At 38.7% G+C, this 27,723-nt stretch overlaps 1 protein-coding gene across 1 annotated transcript; it reads right to left on the bottom strand.

The window, feature by feature from the left end:
- Window positions 1-2,655: 2,655 nt before the first annotated feature.
- Window positions 2,656-27,058, bottom strand: NXNL2 (nucleoredoxin like 2). The gene is made up of 2 exons (XM_036744116.1): window positions 26,757-27,058; window positions 2,656-2,858 (listed from the first exon to the last, which is right to left on the bottom strand). Exons 1-2 carry the CDS (start codon window positions 27,056-27,058, stop codon window positions 2,690-2,692), a joined length of 471 nt encoding a protein of 156 aa, XP_036600011.1. The 3' UTR covers window positions 2,656-2,689.
- Between the last annotated feature and the right edge of the window lie 665 nt (window positions 27,059-27,723).

The following is a 27,723-nucleotide window of genomic DNA, read 5'->3' as shown; positions in this document are numbered from 1 at the left end:
ATAATCATTTACCTTTTGCCCCATAAGGATGTCCCAAGACTCTTAGATTCTCTTTTATTCTCTGTGGTCTCTTCCTCAGTGATCTCACCTGCTTTAATGGGTTCAATTTTTATTTCTACATAAATGATTCTCAAGTCTGTGTATGAAGACATTCTCTCTCCACAACATCATTCTCACGTCTCTAACCACCTGCTGGCTATCTCACCTTAGGACTGGTCCAAAACTCGAAGGCAACACATCCCAGACCAAACAGATCATCATCTTTCCCTCTAAAATAGCACCTCTTCCAATCTTCCCCACTTCTCTTGAGTGCCACATCCTCTCAGTCACCTGGGTTTGACATCTCAGCTTCACATTCAACTCTTCTCTCTTCCTTGCATGGACAAGAAGCCATTCTCTAAAAGTTTTAATCCTTTCTTCTTTGAAACTTCTACCTTGGGGCCCTGCCACTCTGAGTGGTGGCCACCTCCTCCCAGCCATTTTTTTGACAACTTTGCCTTACCAGCTGGGCACCCTCTCCATCTCCTCCACAGCCCCTCTCCAGTCCAAAAGCACAATTAAATAAACTCTTCCATTGTTCTTGGAAGGAGTGTGTCAGTCTATTTCCAGGTAGCCCCACTCACCACTCCTATGAATTTCCAAACCAAAGTGCAACTCTCTACTTATTATTGTATTATATATATGTGGTCTTCTCCCATTAGACCTTGCTTTTAGGACCACCTTTGTTTCATATTTTTCTCTCTCGAGCTTAGCAGTGTTTGATACATGCTACATTTGATACATGATACATAAATGCTTTCTCATTCATTTGTTCATTCATTCCCTTTGTCTTGTCTATTCTGCTTTCACATCTCTCATAGCCATCCCTTTCTTTCCATACGTACTGTTAGCACTCCAGTTCAGGACCTTATAACCACTCTGTTAGACTGTGATAACCTTATAGTTATTCTTATAATTAGTCTCTCTTCTCTCAAAACCATCTTCTACATAGTAGCCAAAATGAGCTTTCTAGTGCATAGGTCTGATCATATCAATTCTGGGCCCCAAAACTTTCAGTGGCACCCTTTAGTCTCTAGCACAAAGCATGTATTCCTTAGTCCTATACGTTCTGGCTCCAAACTATCTTTGCAGTCTCACTCTACATTCTTCCCTACTCTGTACTCTGCATTCCAGTCGAACTAGTTCCTTGCTATTCTCCGAATTCAGTATGTGATCTCTAAACTTCCTGCATTCTTATGGATGTCTACTGTTCCTAGAATGCACTCTCTTCTCGTCTCCACCTTTCAGAATCCTTATCTTCCTTAGCAAGTGAACTCAGGTAGTACCTCTTTCACATAGCTAAGTTCTCCATCTATGTCTTAGTGTATTCTCCCTGCTCAAATACTTCTAGTACCCTTCCTCTGACCTTTCCTTTTGCCACTTAACTCCCTACCTTTTGTTATATTCATCTATGTATTATCTCCCCGATAAAATATAAGCTCCTTTAGGGCAAGGACTGATGTTTTTTCTCTCCCTAACTCAGTGCTTTTCCAATATAATAAATTTATGTATACACACACACACACACACACACACACACACACATACAGAGAGAGAGACAGAGAGACAGAGAATATATTTATTAAGTATTTACTATGTACCAGTCATTATGCTAAACCCTAGGGTACAAACACAAGCAAACAAGATAGTTCTTGTCTTCAATATGCTTAACTTCTAACAGAAGAAGACAATGCACAAAGGAGAACTGGAAAGAGAAGGTACAAAAGTTTGGAAATAGTTGAGAAGTGACAAGAAAGCTTAGTTTGGGGCAAGGTAAGATTCACCTATCAGAGCCTTAGGTCTCAGAGGAAGAACTCAAGGGTCCGGTGGGGAGAGAAGAGATGAGGACGATGATATAGCAGGCACTTAGTGTGGCTTTTTTTTGTATTGAAGTGATGTGGATGTTGAAAGGTGACGACATCAAGTACTTTCTAGCTCCAAAACACAATGAGTTTTTTAAAAGTAGGATTATTGATTATTGGAGATTTCAGAAAAAGAAAAAGGGGAAGAAGAAATTTCAAGAGAGGAAAGAATATATGGCCTTTAAGAAGAACATGGGAATGGACAGTTTGGGGGATTCATTTATTCATTTACTCTCTGCTGTCACTTGCTTGAAATTATAAAGGGGACAGAGATATATAATATAGAAACAGGTTTTTATTAAAGGACAAAGACTATAAATTTTATTAATATAGTTGTCAACTTGTATCATTAAAATATATTAATCAACAGAAATCTATTATATGAATAAATATATTACTTTACCTGGACAGATCTACACATGTGAATTTTTGCATAGATTTTCAAAAGACTGATATAACTAGCCTATCACAGCCAGCCACTCCGGAATGATCCATTAAGCTCTTAGTATTATTAACAGAATTGCCCTAAGAATAACAAAAATAATAAATGAGCCTAGATGATCAGAGTAGGGAAGATATTTTTCCTGAGAAACATTTGCTTAATGTTCTTTCCTAGTGCCTCTGTCATGAAATATGATAAAAACAAATGCTAATAAACAAAGGAAATGAATGTTTTACCCTTTACTTTTGCCTTCAATATGATAAGCATAATCTTCAGAACTATGAAAATGGCGCGATGATCACACCCCTAAAGTCTCCTGCTGCCTTCTATGCCATTATTTACAAATTCAGGAAGAAAAATTCTGAAAGATGTCAGCTCCCTCCAACCAGTTTTGGAAGCAGGAGAGGCCTTTTTCTCTAATTTGTTTCCGTCCTTTGTCAGTGATGACCTCTCCAGTTTGTTTCACCACCACCAGCTTAGGTATTGCTGTGATATTATACCTCTTCTTCAAATCACTGGGAATGACAGAAAAATACAGGAAAATGGTTACATTTCAAATAGAAGAATCAACCATTACAATGACTATACTTATTTCAACGTTTTAAGGATGCATGTTCCCTCTCTCAATACAGACCACTACTTAAGTGCTATATCAATCGTATCACCAAGGGTACATTTTATAAAGCAATGCAAAATAATAACAAAATTCATTCCAAGGAATAAAAGGTCTAGAATCTCAAGGGAAATAATGGGGGAAAGTAGGGATGAAGAGGAAACAGACTTCCAGAACTCAAATTACATGATAAAGTAATAATTATTAAAATTTTGGGTACTGTTTAAAAACAGAAAAACAGATCAGTGAAACAGATTGGATGAGGAAAAATCACATAAAATTTTACTCAATAATCTAATGTTCAAAAATCTAAGAACATAAATGACTTGGGAAAGAATTCTCTATTTGACCAGAACTACTGGGAAAATCATAAAGCAGTTTGGCATAGTATCATAGTATCACAGATCTAGAGTTGGAAGGCCTGAGGCCATGTAGTTTAATCCCCTTATTTCCTTAGATAAGGAAGGTTACATGATTTGTTCAAGGTCCTGCAGCTAAGGAAGCCTTGGAAGCAAAACCTTTGTAACAAATATGTAGTCAAGCAAAATAAGTTCTCTTGTTGGCTATATCCAAAAATGCACTTCTTATTGTGCATCTAGAGTCCATCAAAAAAGAAAGGTGGCATTCTTCATCATTGATCCTCTGGAGTTACGGTTGGTAACTGCACTTATTAGAGTTCTTAAACCTTTCAAAGTGTTAGTCTTTTTATTATCCTTTGGGTGTTTATCTTAATAAAGAGCATCAATTGCTCATCAAAACCTGATTTCTGCCAGACTGCTTTTCAGTCTTCCCAAAAGTTTTTGTCAAAAACATAGTAGTGACTCCAGTACCAGGAACTTTTAGGATCATACGACATGAGGCTATTGTGTTTGCTTTAATATGCTGGGTACATTTGTGGATTATTACTTTGTTATATAGTTTAAAATTTGATACTAGTAGGCCCCCCTCCTTCCCACTTGTGAAATTATTTCCCTTGAGTGTCTTTACCATATTTTGGTCAATTTCTAATAGGTCTAGCTTATGAAAACTTTCATTGATGATTTCTCAAAATATGTTATTTGGGCAATTTTAATGATCGTGGCTTTCAGATAATCCAATGATTCTTAGATTTTTGTCTCCTTGACCTGTTTTCCAGATCAGTTGTTTTTTATATGAAGTACTTTGTATTTTCTTCTCTTTTTTTAGTCTCTTGGCTTTGTTTTATTATTTCTTCTTGTTTAGCCCATGCTAATTTTTAGGGAGTATGCTTATTGGGTAAAATTTGATCTCTCTTATACCAAACTGTTAATTCTCCTAAATTTGTCCTCAATTTCTTCATTTCTTTTATAGTTCCTCAAAAGAGCTCATTTTATGGCCAAGATGGCAGAGTAAAAGTGAGGTGCCTCAGCTCCCCTAAATTCTCCTCTGAACAAATTTAAAATAGTGCCTCAGAGTGAATTCTGGAATGGTAGAGCCAACAAAAAGACATGATGAAACAATTTTCCAACTGAAGAAAACTTAGAAAGTAGGCAGGAAAATTCTGTCTCACTGAGGTGATAGTGGAATGCAGTCCAGCACAGACCCTACCTCAGTAAGCCAGCAGCAGGTATTGGGGGCAACTGAATCGGCATTGGTAGCCTCCAGAGCTCTCTACCCACAGATGGCAAGGGGTCTGACAGCTGGTTAGAAGGAGATTAGTAGGGATCCTTTGTGGCACTGGGTATAGGACTCTGTTGCATGGCCCATTCAGTTCCAGGTCACAGTTCCCGGGCAAGGAGCACACTAGCACATAAGGCTGCCACAGGGCAGTAGGAATTATGGTCACAGTTCCAGGGTAGGAAAGGATGCTTGGGGTCACTCACAGACCAGGAGAGTGAGTGACCACACACCTCTCCTTATATAATTCCACCTTGGAAGAACTGAAAACTTATAGGTTCCCAAAATTAGCCTTGAAAAAAAAAAAACAGCACTAAAAACCTAAAGCATGGGACAGTGCCAACTCTACTTAAGGAGTAAAGTCCAATTTTAACATAAAGTTAAAAGTCAAGAAGTTGGAAAAATGAGCAAACAACAAAAAAAGAACCTGACCATAAAAAGTTACAATATTGACAGGGAAAATTAAAAAACAAGTTCAGGAAATAGCTAGGTGATACAGTGGATAGAGCACTGGCCCTGGAGTCAGAAGGACCTGAGTTCAAATGTGGTCTCAGACACTTAATAGCTGTATGACCTCAAGAAAGTCACTTAACCCCAGTTGCCTCCAAAAAACAAAAACAAAACCTCAGATAAAGATAACAAAACCAAAACAGCTACATTCAAAGCCTCAAAGAAAAATGTGAATTGGTCTCAGACCCAAAAAGAATTCCTGAAATGCCTGAAAAAAGATTTTAAAAATTAAATAAGAGAAGTAGAGGAAAAATGGGGGAAATGAGAGTGATAAAAGAAAATTATGAAAAAATATTCAACAGCTTGGTAAAGCAGGCTTAAAAAACTGAAGAAAAGAACACCTTTAAAAAACAGAATAGGTCAAATGGTAAAAGAGGCACCGAAATTCACCAAAGAGAACTACTTAAAAAGCAGAATCAGCCAAATGGAAAAAATATATACAAAAATTTACTAAAGAAAAGAACTCTCTAAATTATAATTGACCAAATGGGAAAGAGTTATAAAAGCTCACTGAAGAAAATAATTCTTTAAAAATTAGAACTGGGCAAGTGGAATCTAATGACTTCATAAGACATCAAGAAACAAGAAAAACAAAATAAAAATAGGAGAAATTGTGAAGTATCTCATTGGAAAAACAACTGACCTGGAAAATAGATTCAGGTGAGATAATTTAAGAATTATTAGAGTACCTGAAAGATATGATTTAAAAAGAGCCTACATATTGTATTTCAAGAAATTGTCCAAAAGATACCTGCCCTGATATGCTAGAACCAGAGGGTAAAATAGAAATTGAAAGAATCCACTTATCACCTCTTGAAAGAGATCGTAAAATGAAAATTCCCAGAAATATGATAGCCAAATTCCAGTGTTCACAGGTCAAAGAGAGTACTTCAAGCAGCCAGAAAGAAATAGTTCAAATATTGTGGAACCACAATGAGGATCATACAAGATTTAGTGGCTTCCACATTAAAGGATCAGAGGGCTTGGAATATGATATTCTGGGAGGTCAAGGAGCTAGGAGTATAACGAAGAGTCACCTACCCAACAAAACTGAATATAATCTTTCAGAGGAAAAATAGGTATTTAATGAAATAGAGGACTTTCAGGCATCCCTGATGAAAAGACCAGAGCTGATTAAAAAACTTGATATTCAACAGAAGACTCAAGGAAAGCATAAAAAGGTAAACATGAAAGAGTAATCACAAAGGTCTCAATAAAGCTAAACTGTTTCATTCATAAATGGGAAGATGATACATGTAACTCCTAAGAACTTTATCATTATTAGGGCAGTTAAAAGGCAGTTACATAGACAGAGGGCATGTATGTGAGTTAATTATGTCAGAATGATTTCCACAAAAAAAAAGAAGAGGTAAGAAAGAGGGATGCTCTGGGGAAAAGGGGAAGAAAGAGGAAGAGTGGGGGAATTTTCCTTACATGACAGAGGTGTACAAGGAAGAGGTTTTACAGTGGAAAGGAAAAGGGGTAGTGGTGGCAGGGAATGTTTGAAACTTATTCCCATTGAAATTGCCTCAAGAAGGGAATAACATATACACTCAGTTGAGTGTAGAAATCTATCTTACCCTACAGCGAAGGAGAAGGGGAAGGGCATAAAAGAAGGGGGTGCTGATAGAAGGTAGGGAACATTGACAGAGATGATAGTCAGATGCAAAAAACACTTTTGAGGAAGGATAAAGTGAAAGGAGAGGGGGGAAAGAGAGAGAGAGAGAGAGAGAGAGAGAGAGAGAGAGAGAGAGAGAGAGAGAAGGGAAACAGGACTGAGCAAAATATACAGTAACAACTGTGAAAAAAATTGACAGCAATTTTCTCTGATAAAGGCCTTATTTCTCAAATATATAGAGAACTGATGAAAATTTATAAGAATCTGAGTCATTCCCCAATTGACAAATGATCGAACGATATAAATAGGCAGGCAGTTTTCAGAAGAAATCAAAGATATGTGTAGGCTTGAAAAAAATGCTCTAAATCACTATTGATTAGAGAAATGCAATTAAAACAACCCTGAGGCACTACTTCATGCCTATCACATGACAGAAAAGGAAAATAACAAATGTTGGAGGGGGATATGGGAAAATTGGGACAATAAAGCTTTGTTGGTAGAGTAGAGCACTGACCCAACTATTCTGGAGAGCAACTTATAACTTTTAACTCAGCAATACCACTACTGGGCCTATATCCCAAAGAGATTTAAAAAAGAACAGGAAAAGAAACTATATATACTAAAATATTTATGGCAGCTCTTTTTTTGTGGCAGCCAAGAATTGGCTAGGGGATGTCCATCAATTGGGGAATAACTGGAGTTATAGTTTATGATTGTGATGGAATTAGTTATTGTTTAGTTGTTTTTCAGTCATGTCCAACTCTTTGTGACCCAATTAGGGGTTTTCTCGGCAAAGATACTAGAGTTGTTTGCCATTCCCCTTTCCAGCTCATTTTATGGATGAGGAAGGTGAGGCAAACAGGGTTAAATGACTTGCCCAGAGTCACACAGCTAGTAAGTGTTTGAGGCAGGATTTGTACTGACGAAGATGAATCTTCCTGACTCTAGGCCCAGCACTCTATCCACTGTGCCACCTAGCCGCCCCTGTGATGGAATACTATTATTATATAAGAAATGATTAACATGATGTTTTCAGAAAAACCTGGAAAGACTTACATGAATTGATGGAAAATTAGCAGAAATAGAACATTATATACAGTAACAACAATACTATACAATGATCAGCCATGAATGACTTAGCTATTCTCAGCAATACAATTATCTGAGACAATACTAAAGGACTTATGAAGAAAAATGCTATCCACCTCCAGAGAAAGAACTGATGGGGTAGGAATGCAGATCAAGGCATTTTTATTTTACTTTATTTTTCTTAGGTTTTTTTTTGGCCTGTGTTTTCTTTTACTACACGACTAATGTGGAATTTTTTTTGCATGACTACACATGTATAACCTGTACTAAATTGCTTCCCTTCTCAATAAGGCGGGGCGGGAATCAGGGGAGAGAGAGAATGTGGATCTTAAAATTGAAAAAAAAAACACAGAATGTTAAAAATTTTTTTACATGTAATTGGAAAAAAATATTTTAAAAGATTTCATTTTCTTTATAATGTGATTTTTTTAAAGCTGTTGCTTCATTTTTTTCCAGAAATTCTATATGAACTTGTAACCAAGCAATGTTTTTGTTTAAAGTTTTGCTTATAAACACTGTAAACTTATTCTCTTCTGGATTTTTGTGCTGGTTGTCCCTGGGTCCCTAGATCAAAAATAAATCTTTATCATAGATTTTTTAAAAATTTACTTATTCTTCTAGCCTTTCTTCCTGAATTAGGACTTTATATTTGAGTAGGCTCTGTGTACTTCTAGAGGAATTTGGAAGCTTTATGCAGTTTTGATCTGTACTATTAGAGGTCCTACTCTTGCTTTCCCCTGATCTTACATGTTATATTCTATAAGGATCACTAGGGCAACTGAGGTTGGGTACCTGAAAACTTTCAACGGGCCCTGAGCAATTTTGGTCTATTGTTAAGCCTGACAACTGCCTTCCTAGAATTAGCTTTGCAAACTTCCAAACTAGGTTTGGGTCTGGGTGATATAATTGTAGACTCGCCCCTGATTCAGGCTCCAGTATACTGCTGCTGGCCCCAGTCCCTGACAGCTACTTAGAAGCCTCTAGGTGCAAACTGACTTAGCTCTTTTCTCTGGGAGGCCCCAATCTGTAACCCTTGCTCTAGGGTTAGAACCATAGAACTGTAGCTGGCTTCTTTTCTTATTTCTAGACTAATACATAGCCTTAAGCCCAGTTCTCAGTAGAACTGAGATCTCTCCTTGTCTTGTTATACTTTAGGACCTTAAGAGATCCAGTTTCAGGATCTGATGGATATAGCTGCCAGGTAAATTTATGTTGGACCCCACTCCCCAGTGCCCTCCAGCCTCTGGTTCTCTCCCTGCGCTAACTTGGGCTGGAAAAAAATGACTTGTGTTTTCTCATTGTATTTCCTGACCATTACTCAGTCTGGTGCTCTTTCTTGATCTTTGTTGGAGTAGTTATACGAGGAAGTTTGGTTGTGCTGCTTCCTCCTACTTCACCATCATCGCTTGTTTTAAAATTAGACTAATATCTTACATCGCATATAACAATAAGCTCAAAATGAATATGCAAGTTAAATGCTATACCATAAAAAATTAGAGAATCAAACCATCATTTCCCTAATGTCATGGTCCTCTTCAAAAACAAAGGACGAACACAACAACAACAATCCTCAACATTCACGTGTTTAACTTCAGCAACTTCAAGCATTATTGTGATTTTATCAGTAATCTCATTTTCAGTTTCATATTGGCAACCTCACATTTGAGTCTATGTGCAGTATAAAAAAAATGAGAGGCACAATGCATGCAAGTTTGTGAAGCAGCTGGTGTCCTACTAGGCATTTCACTGATCTTGTTCCCCCTACCATCATAAAGACCTCTCCATGTGTATGTTGCATATTTTCACTGTTTGCTTTTAAAACTCAAGTTTTGTGTGGAATTATGCCCCCAAAGCACAGTGCAAGTCTTTTGGACTCTAAGACTAAGCATGCAAAGTCAGTGATGCTGCTTAGTGAGAAAAGAGTTTTTAGATAAACTTAGTGCCAGAATGTCTGCAGCTGCTGTAGGTCTAACTGACCAACTGGCAAGAGACTGCCAATCCCATGATCTACTGCAGCCTCAAGGTTAAACATCAAGTAACCTCTGCTCTGCTTCAGGATCTCAAAGAGTGCATGAAGCAGACATAGGCTCAATGATTATTTCAAGCTATTGCATCCTTTAGAATCTGCAATACCATTCACCAGTAGTGAAAGATAGAGTGTTGGAGGTGATGTTGAGACTGGCCTCAATATCTTTCCAACAGCGGTGACTAAAGTCGTAGCAACTTCTCCTTTGGTTTTCAGAGGACAGACAAGGGAAAGAGCTTTACAGCAGTATAGTATACAGTACAATGACCTCACACTGCCATCTGGCACAGGGGAAGGTAAGATTCAGGTCAAAAATGTTTTAGTTTTAAGAATTTTATTTGCTGTACAATATTTATGGTACATTAAAAGTGAATATTGTCTGAAATCAATATTTTTGTTTTGTTTTGTTTTATTTTAATTGAGATGTTAACACAAAAGATCATGGAATTCTAGGGAATTACTAGCGAGAAAAAATGTTTTGCATGTGGACAATTTTATTTTGTGTACGGCATTTTATGGATTATTTCACAATTACTATATTAGGAAAAATGCATATTATCAGCACTAATGTTTTGCTAAAGAATTGTATGCCAAAAATGTATTTTTAGCTATCTCTAGCAAAAGATTACAGTTTTTGGTGGTTGCAGGAACCTAGTCCTCAATTTCTCATAGGTTCAATGTCTCAACATTCATGTTTTTCACTTTTGCACCATTTTCTAGGAATATTATCCCCAAAGGAGTTGAGGATTGAGGTTGACTATACATGCATACATACACATATATCCATAAGAGAATGGTGCTTGGTCTTATGGTCTTAGTTCCCTACATATCTTGATTACTCCTTTATCAGAGATAGCTGAAGAGTATTGTTTTCCCAATTCACTGCTACCTTCTATATCTTAATTATATTGATTATGTTTCATTATCAGCTTTATTTTTTACGATCTCCTCTATCCCTTGTTGAGTGAATAATTCTCCTCTCTGATGTAGCTTTGAGAGGCACCTGGTTTGGTTCTCTAATTCTTTACAACATAACATTTAACTTGCACATTTATTTTGGGCTTATTGTTATATGTGATATAAGACATGAGTCTAATTTTAAAACAAGCAAAGATGGTGAAGGAGGAGGAAGCAGCACAACTAAACTTCCTCCCACAACTACTTCAACAAAGATGAAGAAAAATCAAAAGTACAAGTCATTTTCTTCCAGTCCAATTTATAGGCACACATACATATATACATGCATACACATATACATATACACATACCATATTCCCTCAAGATTGAGACTGTTGTCAAGTCATTTAAGAAGTGTGGCATTTCAAATGCCATAGATGGAACTGAGGATGAGGCAATATATGAAGACAGTGATTCATCATCAAAAACAGATGAGGACAAGCTAATGGATGAGAGTTTTGACAGTGATGAGGAGTTGTATGAATTTTATGATGAATAAAACTTGAGCTCAATAACTTTATGTAATATATTTTTTTCAAATTTCAGGCCCCAAAATTAAGGTGCATCTTATACATGGGGGAATACGGTATACAGTACACATACACATAGAAAGGAGGTCATAGATGGAAAGAACACTCTCCAATCACAACTCCAGAGAGCTGATAAAGAAACATGCTATCCACCCTGTGATAGAGAGGTAATGGCGTCAATACGCAAAATGAGAAAAACATACATGAACATGGTCAATGAGGGAATTCATTTTGCTTGGCTCTATCTACCTCTTGTAAGTGTAACAGGGAACTGTCCATGGGAGCCTTAACTTCAGAACATATGCAACGTGTTCTGCCTGCTGCCAAACCGTATAGAGAGGCATAGTGAGCCTGCATCTAGAAATGTGTGGTGATAAGTCATGGAAAAGCCTTCCTCTCCACTTTTAGAAAAGTATAGGTATTTTATGACCAATTTCAGTGGGGGGTTAAAACTGAGGATGCATAAGAAAAAGACTCCCATTGGGCCACTTATTTTCTCATTTTCCTGGTGGCAAGTGAGACAATAACTGATAAAAATCCTCTGGGTGTGGAAAGATATAGGAGCAACGGCAACAGCAGCCTCCTGCTGACCAGCTTCCTATCTTGCTACGCAGGGCTAAAACATGTCCCTGAGTATAGACTATGTCCTTCTTTGTTTCTTTGCATTTGTTCTTTCCTGCCCTAGAGTGAAAGAATATTGAAGATGGCATAGACTAGGCTATGACCTTCTGAGCTCTGAAAGGCCTCAGCCTTAAGATGGCCTTAGCCATCAGGGGTCTAGAATTCACCCCAGAGTTTTTCAGCAGGCAAGCCAGGTGAGACAACAGTGACCCCTGAGTATGCTTCATCCAATGCAGCAGTGAGTTGACTCTGATGTTAAGTGTCCTGCTGTAGCAAGAGAACAACTCTGCAGCATTGACTCTGCTAAATCTAGAAATAGACCTTTTGGGGGGATACGGGTGGGGGTGGGAAAGGGGGGTGAATGCTTTGTAGAAATCACTTCGGGTTTGAGTCCATTCTCCTCAGTGACACAGGTGGTACAGGGCAGAGTATACCCTCAGTCTAAAGGGACGTATTTCTATTCTTACTATATCCTCTCAGCAAAATATCTTCATGAAAGCTAATTGATTTTATTTGGTTAAATGATACTGCGACACTAATCACTGATATTAGGGAGATACTAAGTGTGACTAGTAATTGATATGAGACTGAGGATTAGAGTCAATAGTATTAGATAGACAGCCCAACATATCTTAGGGATATTCATAGAAAACAGTTTCTTAACCTTTTTGTATCATGGATCCTTCACAGAATGATGTTTTTAAATGTATAAAATAAAACACATAGGATTACAAAGGAAACGAATTATATTGAAATAGTTCTAAAATATTTTTAAAAAAGAAAACAACCAAATTCACAGATTCCCTGAAATTTACCTATGACTCACCCCCTCAGGTCAAGAACCCTCATCAACAACAACAACCACAACTACAACCAGAGCAAACAACCATTTAGAATCCTGAGCAGAAAGACACAATTTTGCTCTGGGGACTCAATTTGCTAATGAGAAGAGTTGGAATAATTGTCCCTATGGTATTTAGATGCATTGCACAAGCATTTTTTTTTCCAATAGGAAAGGCATAGAAAAGAGTTGGATAGGATCCTCCTTCCCCACTCAAAAGAGGGGGAAACAGAGAGAGACAGAGAGGGAGAGGGAGAGGAAGAGAGAGGGAGAGAGAGAGAGAAAGAAAGAGGGAAGGAGAGAGACAGAGAGAGAGACAGACAGATGGGAGGGAGGGGAGAGAGAGAGGCTAGAAGGAATTACAGACATGCAGGACAACTTTGAAAGTTACATCTTAAATTTGTCAAATATTTTAAAAGAAAGTCAAGCTCTATGTAATGGAGATTCATTTTCATGTAAAAATCTCCCTTTCTGTTCTACAATGTTTTTGGAAACAATAATTTTATTTGGATTTTATTAAGTTCAAAATAAAAATAAAATTAATTGAATTTTTTAAAGAAAGGAAGGTCCCATATACATCAAAATATTTATAGCAAACATTTTGCAGTAGCAAAGAACTAGAATATAGATGCCCACTGATAAGTTAAAAACAAAAAACTCAGTTTGCAATCCCCTCCAAACCTTAAAAAATAGTCTTCATAAAGTTCTGTAGCAAAAACAAACAAACAAACGGAAACATGGTGGCCAAATTTGAACAAGAGACGTAGTCCATCACCAGTATGGTACTCAACTTTCCATGTTGACAGGACCTGCCTGACTTTGCATTTCACTAACATTACCTTCAAAACCCAGGGTCCCCTCTTTGTCTCAACAAGTCAACAGTATGATTCTAGAGAGAACGCAAATATGCACCTAAGAGTAGGAAAATGTGATGTTTTTAATTCTTTAATTAAACTCTAAATGAATTCAAGGAAGTATTACCATTATCACTACAAAGGACTGTATATATCTTTTACTCTTTTTTATTATTCTCCAATAGAAAGTTATCAGACTTTTTTCTATCTTTCTCATTTAGGTTAAGTGATGATTCCCCTTATTAGGGAATTTTTCCCATTAACCTTCAGAGAGATTATTTCTCTCCTTTCATGCCAGATTATGGAAATCCCCACTCCTGTTTAGTGTTGCCTCATTTCAGGGGCTTAAATCTATGGAGTAATCTGATTTATTCCATCTGTTGCTCTCAAGGCCGGTCTGAGGCTAAATTGGGAAGGACAAGTTTGCTTGAGGCACTATTTCCAACTCTCTTTTCCTGCTTATCCCTACCCAACCAATGTGTATGGTGGGGTTTTTTTGTGTATGTATAGGAATATGTATATATACACGCATATGTGTATATTGTGTATGTGTATGCAAATATATGCATATATAGACACATACATATATGCATATGTATATACACATACACAAACACACACAATCCCATATCTACTCTTTTCATGTAACGTGACATGGCAATTTAAAAAGTTAACTCAACCTTAAGTTACAGTGTTCAGAAAAGGAGAACTACTATTCCCACTCTTTCTTGACTACATCTGAAGTACTGTGCTCCCTTTAGGTACTTTCCCTCTAGGTCTTCGACATGCTGGAGCACATCCAGAAGAGTATAATCAGAATGGTGAGGAAACTTGAAAACATGCCATATCCTAATTACTTAAGAGAATTGGGAAACTGGAGGAAAAATAAAAACATGATGAGGTATGGTGATATGTGCAAGAAGGATTAGATTTGTTCTATTTGACTTGAGACAGCAAACTATTGGGTAGAAATTGCAGAGACAGATTCCTTCTCAATAAAGAAAAAGTTCCTAACAATTAAAACTGTTCCAAAGTGTAATGAACACCCTTATGAAGTACTGAATTCCCCATATATTCAGGCAGAGGCTAAAGGACTATTTGTCAGGAATGTTGTTATGTTGTAGGAGGGATTCCCACTTAGCTATAGGGAAGACATGGCTCTAGGATTCAGTGTTTCTTTATGCCTTTACTTTGCCTTCCACTGTGATGTACTATGGATGCTTTCTCTTCCCAGGTACAGTAGATTCTTGTACTCCAAATTTTTTAAAATCCTTTTTTTCATATGAAAATTTGACTGTCCTATACCCCGTTCCACTAGGGCCCTTCTTTCACTAAATAATACTTTAATAAAATAGAAACTTCTAGGTAGAATGTGAACTCCTTTAAAGGTAGGGACATTGCTGCTTTTTTTAAAATCTCTGCAACACACTATCTAGAGTAGGCAATTAATAACTGTTTTGTGAATATTGAATAAAGAAACATTAGTGACCTGACCTGATCATCCATTTCATTTTTATTCATTAATGGGTATTAGTGAGTTAATGTTGTCCCTGCTAGTAAGATACTGCAATAGTATTTAAAGAGGCTCTCTAGAGAAACTCAAAGAATTGTCAACCCCAATTCCTAAAGGAGTGATTCTAATTGCTGGAATTTTAACCACTATTTTAGGCTGGTAGGGGAAAGATCTGGGAGTGAATTTTGCACCTATAAAAGAGACCTCTTCTCCATGGCTGACAGAGCTTTGAATTTGTCTCCATCAAAATATGCTGATACCTTTTTTCTTCTCTGATTTAGATTCATTTAGAATGTAAAAAGAAAATAAATAAGTCATAAAGAGGTAATATGTGTGTGTTTATCCTTCGTTCTCGAAGAGGACCATGACATCAGGGAAATGATGGCATAACTTGCAGTTGACTTTGATTTGAGTGAGAGAGGGCTATGCAAGGTCACCAGCCTCACTTTCTCCTCCAGAGCCATCTGCGTCCAGTGGCCTGATATTCACCAGAACAACTGGAGATGGCCCAGAATGCAATGGGAGACCCTGGCTCTTTCACGCTAAGGTCTTTTCAGGTTCTCACTTTTTGAGTGAGTCAGTGAATAGGTCTCTTTATGAAGTGAATTTGGCGGGGGGCAATTGGGGTTAAGTGACTTGCCCCGGGGTCACACAGCTAGTAAGTGTCAAATATCTGAGGTCAGATCTGAACTCAGGTCCTCCTGACTCCAAGGCCAGCACTCTGTCCACTGTGTCACCTAGCTGTCCCAAACAGGTAACATAGCATAATGGATAAGGTACTAGGCTTGGAGTCAGAAACACCTGAGTTCTAATTCTGCCTCAGACTCTTACTAGATGTTGGAGCCTGGGCAAGTCACTTAACTTCTTTCAGATCCTTTCCCTATATATAAAAGAGGGATATAAGAACACCCACCTCAGAGGATTGTAGTAAAGATCAAATGAAATAATTTCTATGTTAACACCTACCTGTCTGACCACTTCTCAGTGTCCTTTGCTAGGTCTTCATCTAGGTTCTGCCTACTGACCATGAGTGTTCCTCAAGACTGTCCTGGGTCCTCTTCTCTTCTCTCATTCTCCTATTTCACTTACTGATCTCATCAGTTTCCATAAATTCAATGATCTCCATGCTGATGATTCTCAGAGCTACTTATCTAGCCCCAACTTCTTTCCTCACCTCTAGGCCTACTGGCCAATGGCCTACCGAACATATTTTGAACTGACTTCTAGTAAACATCTTAAACTCACCATATCCAAAAACACACATTATCTTTCCAGCAAAACCCTCCCCTCTTCCTTACTTCCCCAGTCCCGGGGAGGGAATCACCATCCTCTCAGTCACCCTCGCTCAAAACCTTGTTGTCATCCTGGATTCCTTACTCTTTCTCATTCACCCCCTATATCCTGTTGCCAATTCCTATTGATTCTACTTTCATAAAATCATTTGCATATGTTATCTTCTCTCCTCTTATACTGTTACTGCCCTCCTGTAGGCTCTTATCACCTCACCCCTGGACTATTGCAATAGTTTGCTGGTTGGTCTCTCTGCCCACTCCAGTGGAGGTAGCAAAAAAATAAAGACAAAGGAAAAGAAGTATAATACCCTGTTACAATAATTTGTTCATTTTAAGCCCAGAGGGCAATATATTGTTCTCTAAGTTCCAACTGGTTTCTTTGTCTTTGACTTGAGAGAGCTGGTTTTAAATGAAACATTCTAAGTTCAGTCACTATGACTCTGAGACTCTAGTTTAGAAAAACTCCTAACACCTAGGCAGAAGTTGGTTTCTCTGCCTAACTTTAAGTTTATCTCTATCTCTAGTTAAACCCTCACCTCTTTATAATTAAGGAAAAATTCAGTTTACTGGAAACATTTAGGTAATGAAACAGTAGATTATGTTATAGCATCTGTGGAAAGATGGGCTTCAGGTGGAGAAAGTGCCAACCTTTTCTTGGGACTTTCCCTCCGCCTGGATTCTTCTCTCTGTGATGCCCAGAGAGCCCAGAATTAATTCTCAGTTATCTCTCTTCTCAGCCACAGCTCAGTTCACTCTTGTTCCAAGCTTGCTCTAATCTCTCAAATCCAGACACTCAGAATCTTGGTAATGGAAAAAGATCAGAGGCCTATATCATGGATTAAGGAAAAGAAAAAAAAAGATGTCCATTCTCACCACTTCCTCTTGGTTCAATTATAAGAAGAAAAGATTTAAAATGAGCAAGTAAGTAGAAATAAAGGAGAAACAAAGTTATCATTACTTGAAGATTGTATGGTATATTTATAGAACCATAAACAAATAAAGTACTAATTGAAACAAATGATAACTTTGTTAAAGTAACAACAAACTCACAAGAAGCATCAGTCTTTCTGTACAGAGTAAATAAAAAACAATCAGCTACAGAAAAAGAAACTACAAAATAACCACAAAAAATATAACATGTCTGGAAGTCAAGCTCCAAGATATAGTCAGAGTTTATGTGAATATAATACAAAACATTATAGAAATAAAGGCAAATATGTGGAGGAATATTAATTGCCCATGGCTGCATCATGCAGATACAATAAAAATCATAATGCCACTCAAATGATTTTATAAATTTAGCTCCATACCAATCAAACTACCAGAAAGTTACTTTATAGAAATAACAAAAATACTAAACAATCTGAAGTAGTAACACAGGGTTTGATGAATTCAAATATAGAAAGTGGAATTTTAGTTGAGACTTTAAGAAAACCAGGGAAGTCAGCAGTCAGAGCAGAGGAGGGAGAGTATTCCAGTCACAGAGGAAGACAGAAAATGCCCAGAGCTGAAAAATGAAGCATCTTGTTCGTGGAACAACCAGGAGGCTGGTGTCACTGGATCAGAATGCGTGCTGGGGAATAAGATGTAAGAAGATTGGAAAGGCAGGAAGAGGCTAGATCAAGGAAGGCTTTGAATGCCAAGCAGAGAATTTTGTAATTGTTCCTGGAGGCAACAGGAAGTCATTGGAGATACTGAGTGGGGGTGAAAAGTGGTGGTGGTGGAGTTGACATGATTAGACCTGCATTTAGGAAAATCACTTTAGTGGCTGAATGGAGGATAGGCTGGACTGGGGAAAGACTTGAGGCAGACAGATTCACCAGCAGGCTGTTGCATAATCCAGAAGTGAAGTGATGAGGGCTTGAGCTAGAGTGGTGGCAGTGTCAGAGGAGAGAAGAGGGAATGTGTAAGAGATATTGTAAAGACGAAATCAGCAGGCCTTGGCAAGAGCTTAGATATGGAGGGAGGGGAGGTGATGAGAGACAAGAAGGAATCTAGGATGACTCCTATGTTGTAAACCTGAGAGACTGGGAAGATGGTGTTGCCTTCTACAATAATAGGAAGGTAGGAGGAGGGGAAGGTTTAGAGGAAAAATAATGAATTCTGTTTTTGGATATATTGAATTTCAGATGTCTATTGGACATCCAGTTTGAGATGTCTGAAAGGCAGTTGAAGATGTGAGACTGGAGGTCAGAAGACAGACTGGGGCAAGAAAGGTAGATTTGAGAATTATCAGCTTAAAAGTGGTAATTAAATCCTTGGGAGCTGATAAGATCACCAAGTGAAGTAGTATACAGAGGGAAGAGAAGAGGACTCAGGACACAACCCTGAGGGCCACCTATGATTAGAGGGCATGATCTGGAGGAAAATACAGCAAAGGAGACAGAGAAGGAGTGGTCAAATAAATAGAAGGAAAACCTGAAAAACCTGAAAAAGGTAGAGAGAAGAGAGTATCAAGGAGAGGGTGATTAACAGTGTCAAAGGCTGCAGAGAAGTCAAGGAGAATATAGATTGAGAAAAGGTCACTGGATTTGGCAATCGGGAGACCATCAGTACCTTTGGAGAGAGCCATTTAGAAAGAATGATAAAATCAGGTGCCATATTATAAAAAGTTAAAAAGAGAATGGAAGGAGAGAAAGTGGAGACACCTATGGTAGATGGCCTTTTTGAGTTTAGCTACAAAGGCCAGATGAAAAACAGGATGATAGCCTCAGAGGACAGGCACACTAATGTACTATTGGTAAAAATGTACATTAGTTTAGGCAGTCAGGTGGTACAGTGGAGAGAGTGCAGGGCCTAGAGTCAGGAAGACTCAACTTCCTGAGTTCAAATCTGGACTCAGACACTAGCTAGACCCTGGGCAAGTCATTTAACCCTGTTTGCCTCTTTCCTCATCAAAAACAATGAGCTGGAGATGGAAATGGCAAACCAGTCCAGTATCTTTGCCAAGAAAACCCCAGATGGGGTCACAAAGAGTCAGACATGATTGAACAACAACTGAATGCATTAGTCTGACTGTTTTGAAACTCAGTTTGGAACTATTCTCCAAAAGTCACTAAAATACATACCTTTTGACACAGTGATTACTAGGAAGCACTTATCTAGTCAATGGAGGTCAAAGAGAAAAGGAAAGATCCCATGTGTACTGAAGTATGTATTGTAGCACTTCTTGTTTTGGCAAAACATTAGAAAGAAGGTGGGTGCTCATCAGTAAGGGAATGGATGAACAAATTGTGGTATATGGATGTAACAATGTTACTGTGCCATAAAAAAATGATGAATATTAAAAAACCAGAGAAACCAGAGATAACATATATGAACTGATGCAGAATGAAATGAGCAGAACTAGGAGAACAATGTACATAATGTCCATAATAATGTAAAGGAAAAACAACTTGGAAAAACTACAGAAGTATGTTCAATACAGTGACTAATAATAACTTCAGAAGACTAAGGATGTCACATACTTCATGTATTTTTTTAATTAAATATTTTTTCCCATCAAGGTAAATAAACTTTCTCTTTATCCCATGCCCTACACATGAGAAGTAAGGAAAACAAAACCTCTGTTGAAAGCAAAACAAATTCTTACATTGGACATATCTAGAAAGGAAGGAAGGAAGGAAGGAAGGAAGGAAGGAAGGAAGGAAGGAAGGAAAGAAGGAAGGAAGGAAGGAAGTCTCAAATTGTACTCATGGTTATTTCCTTTCTATTGAAAAGTCAGTAGCATGTTTCATTATGAGTCCTCTGGAATGAAGTTAAGTATTTTATTATTCAGAGTTTCTAACTCCTTCAAAGTGGTTCATTCTTACAATATTGATCTGATTGTATGAATTGTTTGGTGGAGCATGGCAAATACAGGAATTTATTTTACTTTATACATATTTGTAATGAGTTTTGGCTTTCTTGCCTTCTCAACAAAAGTGGGCTTGTGGAAGGGAGATAATTAGGAGCTGAAAGTAAAATAAAATTGAATTAAAAACTTAGCAAAAGATATTCAATGGAGTGTCTTAAGGATCTGTGCTTGGCCCTGTACTCTAATATTTTTTATCAGTGAGTTGGATGAAAACATAAATGGCATGAATATCAAATTTTCAAATGATGCAAAGATGAAAGGGAAAGCTAACATATTAGACAACAAAGGATTAAAAAAGATCCTAAAAAGGTTAAAGATCCCAACAGCTCTGGGTTGAACTAAATAGATGAAATTTATTAGGAATAAATGTAAAGCCTTACACTTTGGTTAAAAAAATAAACTTCGCAAGATGGAAGAGGCATGACTGGACAGCAAGGACTGAGGCACAGAGAGGTTAAGCAACTTGCCTGGTTAAGCAGTACTTGTAGTAGGTGGCAGAAGTGGGATTCAAATTCAGTTCCCACAACTTCAACTTCAGCGTTTGGTATAAAAACAACAATAACCATCTCCCACCAGATGCTATACTTTTTAATGTATAGGTCTATCACCTCTAACTTTTCTCAACTGTTAATGTTCTTAACTTCTTTCTTGTTTAGATTTTTATTATATTTGTCTAGTTATGAAAGGGATACATTGAGATCCCCACTATTATGGCTTTACTCTCCTTTTCTCCCTGAATTTGGTGAATATGTATTCATTATTAATATTCTTTTTGGCTGCATGATGTCTTTTTTCTTTGATTTTGAAGCTCTTGATTTTGGCTCTGATGTTCCTAGAAAGTTTCATTTTAGGTTTTTAGGAGGTTGTCAATAGATTCTTTCAATTTTTTTTAACTTTGTCAATCAGTTAATAAACATTTATTAAGTGCCTATTCAGGCACTCTGTTAAGCACTAGAACACAAAGAAAAGCAAAAGAGAGTCCCTGCCCTCAAGAAGCTCACAATCTAACGTGGGAGAGAATATGCTAACAAATATGTACACACAAGCTACTTACAGGATAAATAGGAAATAAACAATGGAGGGAAGGCACTAGAATTAAAAAAGATTGAGAATGGCTTCTTGTAGAAGGTGGGATTTTAGCTAAGAATTGAATGAAGCCAGGCAAGTCAAGAGGCAGAAAAGAGGAGGGAAAACATTCTAGGCATGTGGGACAACCAGAGAAAATGCTGAGTCAAGGGATGCAGTGTCTTGTTCATGGAACAGCAAGGAGGCCAGTGTCACCAGAACACAGTATACGGTGGGGAAAGGGCATCCTGAGGTATAAGAATACTGGAAAGGTGAGAGGAGACTCAGCTATGGAGGGTTTTGAAAGCCAATCAGAGGATTTTGTATTTGATCCCGGAGAAAATAGGGAGCCACTGGAGTTTATTGAAGGAAGTGACATGGTCAGATTTTTTATTTAGGAAAATCACCTGAAAGGAGAATGAATTGGAGTGGAAACAGATGTAAAGCAGGAAGACCCACTAGCACTCTATTGCAATAGTCCAAGCATGAGGTGATGAGGGCCTGTACCAGAGTGGTAGCAGTGTCAGAGGAGAGAAGATGCCATGTTCAAGAGATGTTGCAAAGGTGCAACTGACAAGCCTTGGAAACGAATGGGATAATAGAGGGCTGGCTAAGAGAAGATGAGGAGGCAAGCACAACACCTAGGTTTTACAATCCTTCCTCATAGAGTTAGATAGTTTTCATTTGTGATTTCTTGTATGTTGGCTTCTTTTTAGGTCATATAGTACCATAATTTTTTAGATTATTTCTAATCAATCCATTTTGCAGGTCCGTTATTTTTTTAAGCTACGTACCTTACTTTTTCCTGTTTTAAAATTTTTTTAATACTTTCATTTTGTTTTAATATCCTGTTGACTGATAGAGTCTTTCCTTTCCGTTTAACCAATTCTCAATTTCAGGGAGGTGAATTCTTGGGTAAGGCAACACTGTTGCTCTAATTTATCAATCTTCTTGCCCCTCTTTCCTACCCTAGCTATTATTTCCTCTAATATTAAATTTTATATCTCTCATTTCATTACTTCAAAGTAGTTGTATAGTCCTTGTGGCCAGGTCATTTTTTTTCTTTGAGGCTAGATATGGACTTGTTACGGACTTACTTTTTTCTTCTGGGTTTACCCCTTGGGTGTTTCTCAGTTCAATGTACTTCTTTTTTGTGTTTAGCATTTTCTTCTGTTGAGTCCAATCTCCAGCCTCAGTTTCTGGACTGTGGCTCTGTGTTTGGGTCAAACTCTGCTCTCTCTTGTTCTTTGGACAACGTAAGCAGGCTCTGCTTAATCAGGGACAGTGGCTATCACTGAGCCCTACTTTTCCCAACCAGATGATTTTGATGTGCTGTTAGCAGGCCTGCAAAACCGTGCATGTGTGGGTATGTGTGTGTTTCACTTTTTCCTGCTGTGGCTTGGGCACAAGAGTTCCTGGGTGTTGGAATAGCATCGTCTCCTCCTATGGGTCAGATGAGCTGGGCTCTGGAATTAGCAAGGACTGCCTGGATACTGGGTTAGACACAGCTTGCTCGGGCACTTTTCCAGTCCTCTCTTCTGCAGCAGCGGGTTGTCTCAGAGTGAGATGTCTCAGCCCTGAGGCCAAGGCTGGTATGTCCGTATCTCCTTCAGAGGCTGAGCCTAGGATTGCCCAAGCCCTGCTCTGGGTACTGCTGTGTCCCTATCCTTTGCTCTGGTCTGCACTGCTTGAACTCTATTCCTTCTACCAACCTTGTAGCTGTTTCTTTTTGGTTTTGCTCATCGTTGTTCATCCTGGGATATTTTTAAAGACTTACTGGTGTGTTTTCGGGGATCTGTCTCCCTCTAGTTCACTACCATCTTCCCGCAGTCTAGAAGGTTAGAGATTTAAGGGGAAATGAAAGACTCAAGAAAATCAAGGATGGAAGAGTTGAATTGATGCATCCCCCAACCTCAGTGGGATGAAATAGTAGCAATGGAAATTGTATAAATATACAGAAGTGGGCAAGGCAACAGAAGAGGAAGGATTTTAAATCCAGGGGTGAACAATACTGAGAAGCAATTTCTCTAATTTCTCTGTAAAGACTAGGGTTTGGAATGGAAGTGTTAGAGGACAAAGACTGTGACATTGGGATTAAGGGTGTGGGTTTCACCCTAGAGAAGGGTATGATATGCTAATGAAGGACGGTTTCCTGGGGAAGAAGGTGGGTCCTGGTGATGCGTTTAGTCTGGTGAGAGTTTGATCCTTGGGAGGCTGGATTATCTGAGAGTGTTATGCTTCCTTGGAAGGCATCCTATCCCAGGACAGAGGATATGTGACTTCCTAGGGAAAGCTAGTACCTAGAGTGGTGGGGTGAATAAAGACAGAAAGAGGTTATTGCATGACTGATCATGGGGAATGAGGGCTGATCATGGTGAAGGTAGGAATAGGGCCAGGCCTCACAATTAGTGACACAGGATGACTTCCACCAAGCAACACTGTTACCCTGAGAACTGCCATTTCTAAGTGAGACATATCAGAAATAGCAGGAAATAATGGAACTATAAGGATGTGATCTACGAAGTCAATTGCAGTTTGAGAGAGCTCAAACATAGCTTTGCCTCCGTGACGGGCACATGGCCCATAAATCAGAAGAAAGTTAAATAGCAATAATAATGATAAGAGCATTTATATAGTGCCTACCACGAGCCAGGCACTTTGCAAATATTATCTCATCTGATCTCAAAGCAACCCCTGCAAAGTAGGTGCTATTATCATCCCCACTTTACAGTTGGGAAAACTGAGATAAAAAAATACTCAGTGATTTGCTTAAGGTCACCCAGCTACTAAATGTGTGAAGCCAAATTTAAATCAGGTCTTTCTGACTCCCAGTCCAGCACTGCATTTACTGAACCACCTAGCTGTGAGAACAAAGCAAAAGGAAAGAGTCCTAGGAAAGGGTACAGTAAAGTGAAGTTACTAAAATAGAAGGTTAGAGGTTCTGAAAGTCAATTTGGGGGAGAATATAGTGGCTCTATTTTGTGCTATATTTGCTGTTACTGTACTTCTTTTGCCATGTGACACTGCATGTACTGAATGGCTCCTTCAGTATGTCCCTCCCCCAATCACTTTTTGTTGTTCAGTTGTTTTCAGTCACATCTGCCTCTTTATGTCCCCATTTGGTGTTTTCTTGACAAAGATCCTGGAATGGTTTGCCATTTCCTTCTCCAGCTCATTTTACAAATGAGAAAATTGAAGCAAACAGGGTTAAGTGACTTGCCCAGGGTCACAAAGCTAGTATGTGTCTAAGGCCAGATTTGAATTCAAGAAGATGAGTCTTCTTACTTCAGGGCTGGCAATCTATCCACTACATCACCTAGCTGCCCTAATTACTTTACAGCTACAAAAGGTAACTCATACAACTTTACCTAGTAACACTTCTCTTTATCCTATCTAATAAAGCACACAGTAGGAGCTTTAACAAAGGTTGCTTAACTGATTGATAAATATATAAATTTATATAAAAAATATAAATATATATAAAATGCAAATGTTTTCTTTGGTCTGGTAAAAATAGCTATGCTAAAGGCCTTTGTAACAGTTTAACTAACCTTTTTTTATTTTTGCTAAAAATGTACCTTTTCCTGTACCTACCCTGATACCCTATTTGATCTTACCCCAAATGTCTTTGTAAGCCTGCCTATGTGACCCACCCTATTTTACCCAAACACTGGTCATGTAACTCAGAAGAAGAAACTATAAACATACACACAAGTGTGCATATGTGCACATCAATATGTGGAATTTTGAGACATGCATATCCATCACCTAGTTAATGCGTATATCACACTCAAGTGATTAAAATGCAGTATACCTGTCTGTGAGTAACCTGGGCTGGTTTATTAGTGCAGTGGCTGCTAGCAAGGACCCTGAAAATTCTTGCTACAGAAAGATGGTGAAGAAGGAAGATTTTGAACTAATTGCTTGGATGTACAAGGAAAAAAAAGAGAACAAAAGAGAGGGAGAAACTGATAAATATAAGAGAAACTAACCATTTAAATAATTTCACCCACCTGATTGTGTCAGGTACATTAAAAAAAACTAGTTAAAGTCCTACTTGGATGCCTCCAAGTAACCTAGGTTTTTCAAACATTTGGTCCTTAGAGAACAAATTCTGGTAGGTTTTATAAGCAGGAAAGGCTTTGAGAGCAGACTTGGCTATGAGCTAAGTATCTGTTCCCCAAGGACCAACCTAACTAAGCTTGGAGAAAATCTCATCACTAAAGGATACACACCAGATAATGATTTTTTTTCAGCAACACAGTTTCTACAATCATTTAATAAAGCAAAGATGGCTTGTGATAAGAAATGAAGCTCTTCCTTAATAATAAGCTTAACAAATACTTACTAAAAAGTACTTCAAATCATCACTTCCTAGTCAATCTTCCTTTTGTTACACAGCATCACAAATGCTGCAAAAAAAGTAGTGGACTATAAAATTTCCAGCAAGCAAATCAAACTGGAAATAAGAATAATAATACAATCTCTATATTTACTATGGTAAGGGACCTTGCCAGGATCCTTCCTAATTTTTATGATGTTCCTTTCAAATACCAGGCTAGAGATAAATGTGACTTTCAGTTTTGCTTGGATCATAGAGACCATAGCTGTAGAAGTAAAAGGGATCTTACAAGTTCAACAAGTTCAAATTCAACATCCTCATTTTGCAGGTGAAGGTACGGGGAGGCTAGATGACTTAAATCACACAGCTTGGGTCTAGGATGGGATCTGAACCCAGGTCTTCCTAATTCCACCTTCCACATGCACTCTATGCACACCACCGCATGCCCTTCCTAAGGTACAAATCTTAATAGCTTAGGGGCAACAAATAAAAACAAGCTATAAATCTAAGATCACTAACCATCATTTATTAGCAAATCATTTATTCTAAGCAGATTTCAGATGACTATCCAAGACACTTGACACTGGTGATATTTATTACACTACAATAAACATCCATATTCAAACCATTCACTATTCAGCCACCCCAGCTGCAAAGTTTCAGCTAATTAGTGTTCATTTGCCTTTGTTTTACGATGCTTGGAAAACTAAGAGGCTAGAAGATAATACTGAATAGTGCCTTTAAGAGCCCTAACACTTGACTATGAGCAGACCTCAAAAGAGCTGACAAGTGCTCGAGATCAAGTTCCGCTTTTTTACAGGTGTGGAAGGGCTAAGCTAAGAAAGGCATCTCTGCTTGAAATAGGCTCATTAGCTAACGATTTAAAGAGGAAAATTCTGTGGACTCGAAGGGAAAGGACGGGGTTATTATGGCACTTCATCTATTTCTAGGGAAGAGGAAGAGACCATATGGCTGGATTACAAAGGGATGTCCTTCCTCCCGGAATCGCTCCCCTCCATCCCCAACCTCTTCTTTCCCTTCCCCTACTCACTGTTTGAAGGGGTCGTGAAAAGGCAGGGCCAACCACTCCCCGTGCATGTCGTGCATATAATCTACCATCTCCTCGGGGCTGCGGTCAGAGGAGATGAAGACTATTTCAAAGGGGGCCGGCGGATGGGTTTCTTCCACCAGTTCCGTGTAGAAGTCGCAGAGGCGCGGGGTGAAGTCCCTGCAAGGGGAGCACCAGCCTGCCGAGAAGTACAATCCCACCACCTTGTTCTGCAGCACCTCCTCGGGCTCCACCGTTTCCCCATCCTTATTGACAAGGACCCGCCCGACAAAGACGTCCGCCATCCTCCCGGCGGCACCACGTTCTCCCTCTCCGCTGCTGATCTCTGCCCCGGGGAGCCGGAGAATGCTCTAGGGAGGTTTCTGCTTTCTCTCTGCAGGCTTGGTCAATGCTGAGGCGAGTGTGTTGCTGAGTGCTGAGAAAAGAAGCTGGGCTTCTTCTCCTGTCCTGCAGCTGGACATATACTGCCCCAGGGAGTTAAGCTTCAAGGGCTTGCTGTGTCACTTTAGAGGGGGGAGGATAATTTTCTTGACTCCCAAGCTTTCCTTCACGCTCACACACCAGTAATTATCTACTCATGCACCCCTTACACGCTTCTAAATAATGAGAAGATTGGTCCCTTTCCTACGACCGCTAACTTACAGCTGGAGTGGCCCCTCGCTCCCAAGTTCTCACAGAAACTTTTTACGCCTTTCCGGGAAACCTTGGAAACTCCAGTCTACGTCGTTACTGTCCTTTGTGACAGTGGGTGTGCATCACTTCTCTCTCCAGGCTTCGCTGGCCTCACCGGCCTCACGCTGCTGACCACTCATTCAAACTTTTTCTTTTATCTTGGTTCTCCCGAGAGATAAGCAACAGAAAGACCAATTCAGAGCCCAAAGCTATCCGCCGCTGAGAGGAGCCAATTAGGGAGCTTATGGGCTAAGTATGACCAGTGAGAAAACAAACG

This window comes from Trichosurus vulpecula, chromosome 1 (genome assembly GCF_011100635.1).
Source record: "Trichosurus vulpecula isolate mTriVul1 chromosome 1, mTriVul1.pri, whole genome shotgun sequence".
Classification (NCBI taxonomy): domain Eukaryota; kingdom Metazoa; phylum Chordata; class Mammalia; order Diprotodontia; family Phalangeridae; genus Trichosurus; species Trichosurus vulpecula.
Note: the sequence above shows the minus strand (reverse complement) of the source record. Positions and strands in the feature narration are given on the sequence as shown.